This window comes from Pristiophorus japonicus, chromosome 16 (genome assembly GCF_044704955.1).
Source record: "Pristiophorus japonicus isolate sPriJap1 chromosome 16, sPriJap1.hap1, whole genome shotgun sequence".
Taxonomy (NCBI): Eukaryota; Metazoa; Chordata; class Chondrichthyes; family Pristiophoridae; genus Pristiophorus; species Pristiophorus japonicus.
The window spans coordinates 98,330,954-98,337,748 of record NC_091992.1 but is presented as its reverse complement, the minus strand read 5'-3'; the positions used below and the strand labels follow the sequence as shown (position 1 = coordinate 98,337,748).

At 43.8% G+C, this 6,795-nt stretch overlaps 1 protein-coding gene across 2 annotated transcripts in view; it reads left to right on the top strand.

Moving 5' to 3' along the window:
* Nucleotides 1–3,249: 3,249 nt before the first annotated feature.
* fbxw10 (F-box and WD repeat domain containing 10) overlaps nucleotides 3,250–6,795 on the top strand; it is a 102,217-nt gene continuing 98,671 nt past the window's right edge. For both annotated transcript variants that reach the window (XM_070858182.1, XM_070858181.1), the window contains exon 1: nucleotides 3,250–3,907. In XM_070858182.1, the coding sequence (XP_070714283.1) occupies nucleotides 3,370–3,907 (538 nt within the window). In that variant the 5' untranslated portion in view covers nucleotides 3,250–3,369. The remainder of the gene's footprint in view (nucleotides 3,908–6,795) is intronic.

Below are 6,795 nucleotides of genomic sequence, written 5' to 3'. Positions count from 1 at the left end.
CAGTTTTCTTGTTAACGCTGATATTTTTATATAATTGTGGCATTTTTTTTTTTTTTGCAAACACTTTTGAAAATGTATTTGCCTATTCATGTTTCCAGTAAATTCTGCTTAAAAACAGGCACCGGATTCGCAGCAGAAGGGATTGAAGATTTGGGGCTCGAGGCAATGCAGCGAATGAGTGCACCGCCCTCACCAGGCGGCCACGGGCACTCCACTTCACTTAAAAATCTGAGACTTAACGTGGAGGGAATAAAATACTGGCATTCTCCCATAGCAATGTTTCTCTGTGCACAACCAATGCACAGTGGAAATATGGAGACACATTGCTGCATTATTTTATCTGCTTCGGTTTTTGTTAACGCTAAAGCCTTGGATTTTATCTGCTTCGTGAGTTGTGGAGAAACACTATGGTTTCGACTTCTTGCCAATTTTCTGGTTGGTGTTTATATCTTTGTAGCATCGTTAACATAAAGAAACATTCCAAGGCAACTCACAGATGAGTAGATGTAAGGAAAAAACTCTATTAATCTCTAGATTAAAAAAATAACTCGCCATCCTTTGTACTCCTGACCTCCCGAAATTTAACTCCAACACGGTGAACATTTTTGACCCTCTAATCCTCTAACACCAGATTTTTCACCACTTGCTTCCTCCAACTTTGGCAACCACTATTCTCCTACCCCTGAAATTTCTACCTTGTCACCTTCCTCCCTGCTTTAAACACCACTTCAGATTCCTCCTTTTTGCCAAGCTTTTGTATCCATCCTAGCTTCATCAATCTATTCCACCTTTTCCTCACGTGTCTACAGTAACCCTCTTAATGTAAAGTGCTGAGATGTCTTCAGCACGATAGGAGCACTATATAATTGCAAGTTATTTTAATTTTGTGAAATCTTTTCATAATTTTGAAAACTTCAGTTAAAGCACCATTGGGCTTTTAAACAGTCTGCTGCACTGCACCCAACAACTTAAATCAGGGAAGCAGTACTGGGCACATTGGCACTTTAAACAGAGGAGCAGTAAAGTGTTCAAAAGCTCTTATGCGTTGATTAGTTACATATTTCATCCTCCTTCATGGTTAATCAACATTATTAAGCTGTGGAATCATTACAAATGCAAAGAAGGCCAGCCTTAACCAATAAAGTAATTTAAATATAAATTTCTATTTACAGTACATGGCAGACTCTAAACCATAACTTGTAGCTTACCCTTTGTTTTGATTTCAAAACTCAGAGGCTAGTTATACAGATAAATAAAAATGAATATTATGGTTCGCTTTGGATCTATAAAATCGTCTTTTAAAATCCAGAAATGGCCATGTCAGTGAATTTGATGTACAAATCTGTACGCTGCTTAATTTCCTACAGTATCCTGCTCTCTGGAGCTAGATTGATCTCTTGGATCGTAACTTAACCAGTGAAGTGACATTTCTGAACATGAAATATGTATTTTGTAGGCAAATCCTGGTTGACCAGGTTTCTGAGCTGGTAAAACTAACAAAAGCCCCATTGAATGAACCCATCGAACAGGTAACTAGAGTAATTAACGTTTATTTTTGTTGCTGCTCAAATAAACTGGAAATTACAAAATTAACACTCTGGTCTCTTAAAACTCCCCAAATGTCCCTCATAGTTTTATACTGAGATCCTGGGCACATCAATATATATGAATATCATTTTCACAGAATAAATTGGTTAAAAAAATATTTTAAAGATATATGTACATACTCGATTACTATTTCTCAGCACAAACAGTGATTCGTTATATATAAATACATAACCACATATGTCCAACCAAAATGATCTAAGCGACTCTGAGTTTGCTGCACTGAATTGGAACTTCTTTATTAAAATTAACACTTTGTTTTTTTAAAAAAAGATTAACATTCTGGTTTCTAAAAAACAAAATGTCCCTCAGTTTTGTACTGGGACACTGGGGTAATAAAGCAATAAAAATTGTTTACACATGTATCAGATTCATCACCAATGTAGCAAAACTGCTAAATATCATTTTTACACTGAAATTTAGTAGGGAATTCAGAAGAAACTTCTTTACCCAGAGAGTGGTTAGAATGTGGAAGTCGCTACCACAAGCAATTGTTGAGGTAAATACCACAGATGCATTTCAGGGGAAGCTAGATAAGCGCAAGAGGGAGAAAGAAATAGCAGGATATGTTGTTGCTGAGGTGAGATGAAGGAGGGTGGGAGGAGGTGTGGAGCATAAACACCAGCACGGATCTATTGGGATAAATGGCCTGTTTCTGTGCTGTATATACTTTGTATTTTAAAAGGGATAAATATATATCTGAAAATCCCTCATTAAAACTAAGATAACAATAAAGGGTTTATTTCTGACCAATGATGCTCCAATTGCACTGTTTGTGAGATGCTTCCTTATAGATTTAAGGGGAGGATGCTTAATTCGTGTACAAGGGCAGAGTGGCAGGAGGCTCACATGCAGGAGAAGAGCAGATAGAGGTAAAGGGCAGGATGGGGGCTCAAGTGGAGGAGAAGGGCAGAAAGGGGTAAGGGGGCAGGATGAGAGGAGGCTCACAGGGAGATGAAAGGCAGGGTGGAAGGAGGCTCACATGGCGGAGTAAGGGAGCAGGGTGGGAGGAGGCTCAAATGGAGAAGGGCAGGGAGGGAGAAGGGGGCAGGGAGGGAGAAGGAAGCTCTCATGGTGGGGGTAAGGGGGCAGAGTGGGGGCTCACAGAGCGGGGTAAGTGGACAGGGGGTGGGAGCTCACAGGGTGGGGTAAGAGGGCAGGACTCACAGGGTGGGCTATGGGGAGAGGGGGTGGGGACTCACAGGGTGGGGCTCACATGGTGGACTATGGGGACAGGGAGTGGGGGCTCACAGGGCGGGGTAAGGAGGCAGGGTGTGGGACTCACAGGACGGGGACAGGGGGCTCACAGGATGGGGACAGGGGGCTCACAGGGTGGGGTAAGGGGCTGGGAGTGTGGGAGGGGGCTCACAGGGTGGGCTATGGGGACAGGGGGTGGGACTCACAGGGTGGGGTAAGGGGCTGGGGGCTCACATGGTGGGCTATGGGGACAGGGAGTAGGGCGGGGTAAGGAGGCAGGTTGTGGGGCTCACAGGGTGGGCTATGGGGACAAGGGGTGGGGGAGGAGGAGGAGAAACACGTGTCCGCCCGGTCCAGATGACAGTGACGACCTTCGCGCGCTGACGTGTGACAAGAGGCCACTGAGTCTGCGTGGCGTCCCGCGACCGGAGCCCCGTTGCCGGGCAACGCCGGGAGATACATTGCAATTGTATCGAGCGGGGATCGAGGCCGGCACCAACACCACGTTTCCCGGAGAGCCGGCGGCGGCGAGATAGGCGGAGAGCAGAGCGGCCGCTTTGAAGGAGAATGTACGACCAGGACGCGCCGGGCGAAGTTGGCGACTTTAACATCCACTCCTCGGCCAACCAGACGTGCCTGACCGACGATTGCTCGGCCCCTCCGTGCGGCTCCTGCTACACCTGCACGCTGGAGCTGAGGCTGGTCTCCACCCGGCAGTGGTTCCCCCGGGCCGGGGACTTGTCCAAGCGGCACTTTGTCATCGGGCTGGTCCGCAGGATCGACAGCCTGGACCTGCTGCGGCAGCTGGACAGACTCCTGCAAGCGACGCTCGGCAAAGACTTCACCCACTCCCGCGCCTCCATCAACCCCAGCCTGGACGAGGATCTCAGCACCCTGGGTTCCGACCGGGCTCTCAGCAAGGTGGCCCTGCACAAGTACATCTTCGGCACCTGGCAATGGTTCGCCGACAGCGGCTACTGGACCAAAACAAACTACGTGCTGGGGCTGCTGCAAATGTGTGATGTCAAGCTGCTCCATGTCGTTGGCAATCTGATCCGGACACTTCTGCTCAGCGCCAAAATCCCTGAACCCCTGCAAGCGACTGGTGAGAAGTAACCATCTCCGCATCCTCCCAAATTCCAATTGAAATGTGCAATATAACAACCATTCATAGCGCACTTCCAAACTTAGCGAAACCAAGGGCACCAGTTACCAACTCCTTTCACTATGGATGTGAAATCAAAGCTATAGTAAAATAGTAAGCACACTCTAGAACTGGTGTAGCCAGTACCATGTTTCAATAACCATCCATTTTTTGGAGGTTTGTAATGTTACTAAATGTCACTTGTAAAATAGGTATCTTTGCAGAGTTTGAGCTTCTCTTAATCTCTCTTGTTTCAATGTTTCTCGTTTTTCTCTGCTGCTTCTGTCTTTCTTTCTGCTGCTACATTATACTTATTTGCAGCACTCATTTTTCCTGGCTTATCCCAGTGCCACCCCATACATAACTGAATCTGAGTTGAGGGATTGCATGCAGTTCTGGGCACCACATTATAGGAAATATATTAGTCATAGGAATGCTGTAGCTAAGATTAACTGGAATGATTCTAGTTATGAAGAAAGGCTTAAAATATTAAGACATTTTTGCTGGAACAGAGCAGATTAAGTTGTGTGTGTGGATCTAACAGAATCTTTCAAAATTATGAAATATTTCAAGAGGGTAAATAGTGAATAATTGTTTCAATTGGTTAGCAAATCCGTTACAAAGGGGCATAAACTCAGGATTATTGCGAAGAATGAAAAAATAAATCCGAAGAAACTTTATCACACAGAGGGTTATTAAAATAGAATGCTTCGCTACATGTGCCTATTGGGGCAGAAACTATAACCTAATTTAACAGGGAACTGGTTACATATTTGAAAAGGAAAACATGTAAAAGAATACAGAGAAAGTGCAGGACAATGAGATTAGAGTAGACAGTTCCAGTTGAAGACCAGCACAGACTCTGTGGCCCTAATGGCCTCCTATTGTGCCCTTATTTCTATGATTCTACGCAAATGAAGTACAGCACAAGTTTCACAAACATGTTTGGGCACCTTCTTTCAACTCATAATGGTTGACAATATGAAAATCCTGCATTTATATCATGCCTTTCATGACCTCAGGATATCTCAAAGCGCTTTACAGCCAATGAAGTACTTTTTGAAGTGTAGTCACTGTTGTAATGTAGGAAAACCGGCAACCAATTTGCGCACAGCAAGCTCTTGCAAACAGCAATGTGATAATAAGCAGATATCTGTTTTTAGTGATGTTGGTTAAGGGATAAACCAGGACATCGTGTTAGTTCCAGGTTCTTAATGTTCCTTTGTATGAAAACATTATCTGTTTGTTTACTAAGAGTTCCTATCACTCTTTGTGTACAGAATACTCAATGTGATTCTATTTTAGTACAGTACAACTGTTGGTTGCTATGTGTATGTCTACAGAGGTTTTAGTGCAATGGTGAGGTTCACAACATTAAAACTTCAACACCGTAAAACTATGCAAACTAATTAATCATGGAGAGATTTTATGTAGTCCCAAAACCATTTTTTGTTAATGCATCTTGGCATACACAACAGGAGGCATGTAATTATAGTTCAATTAGTTATAGTTGGTGCATTGGTTTGTATTCATTCAGTGTAGGGTTGGTTAGGTCAGTTTGTTGTATACTGCACAATTCTGAATATCACAAACGGCAAGATGCTATACAGTTGTGACAAAATGTTTAAACCGAGGATACATTTTATGGGCCCAAATTTCTCCAGGAGTTGCTCCGTTTTTTTTGAGCAACTTGATTTTTCTGGAGTATCTTTTTAGTTGCAATTCTGGCCATTTAATTTGCGCCAGTGTAAGTGAGTTAGTTAGGTTTTTTTTTAGTTTAGTTTTCTTTTTCAAAAGGGGGCATTACCAGCCACTTACGCCTGTTTTGGCCATTTAAGCAAGTTTAGCCAGCTAAAAGTTACTCCAAACTAACTTAGGCCAGCGTAAGTGGGCTCTCTTTACGTTCAGAAAAATCTTGCGTTGACTTAAGAAATCAGCGCAGGCAGCCAGAGATGGGGATAAAGGGACCTTGCAAAGCACTAAACACCTTCACAACAACATTAAAGAAGCATAAATACATTTAAAGCACCAAGCACTAAACAAAGCAGTACATTTGCGCCAAGCACAAGAAGTAATAAGCAATTAATTAACAAATAAAAAATAGAAGGAATCCTGCACCTAAAGCACCAAGACCAAAGTAATAAGCAATCAATCAATCAGTAAATAACAAATAAAAAATAGAAGTCCTACCTTAAGGAACTCAGTGGGCCACCGATGAGGGAGCCCATTCGGCCAGGGCTAGGGGCGGCGTGCTTCGGGCCCCTCCCACACAGCCTGCAGTGCGCGCACACAGATTTGGCCTGCCAGGAGCTACTGCACATGTGCGCACATATGTGCCGGGACCTGGCTCCGCCCCAAATCCACTGGGCCACGCTATGCCACCACCGAGGAGAGGCTGGAGAGCGCCCAGAATCGTGAAGAAGATTTTCGGCGCACTTGGAGGTGGACCTCGGGTGAGTGCGCCAGAAAAAGGGGTTGGGGAAATTTGAGCCCACAGACTCTCGCTCCTTTTGGTGCAGCCCAACATATTAGAAATGGGTTATGAGAGAGGTTTTTAAAGACAGTATTATTTTATAAATGTTCTCAAGTGAGGAAACGATAAATAAATCATACAAGATACCTCTTGCATGGCAGGAATTGGTACAATGTCAGAGAAGCTTCTATGAGAGGATTTTGTGGACAATATATGAGGAGCCTGTAAAGGGATCAACTGTATTAGTTGTCACCTCTCCTCTGGATTGTTTCTACAAAAACTCAGTAACATATGATCAATCAGCTGTGATTGTTGCAATTTGCACGTAATTATACCCATCTTCAAATGAATGTAACTAAGGCATAAATCTGATGCT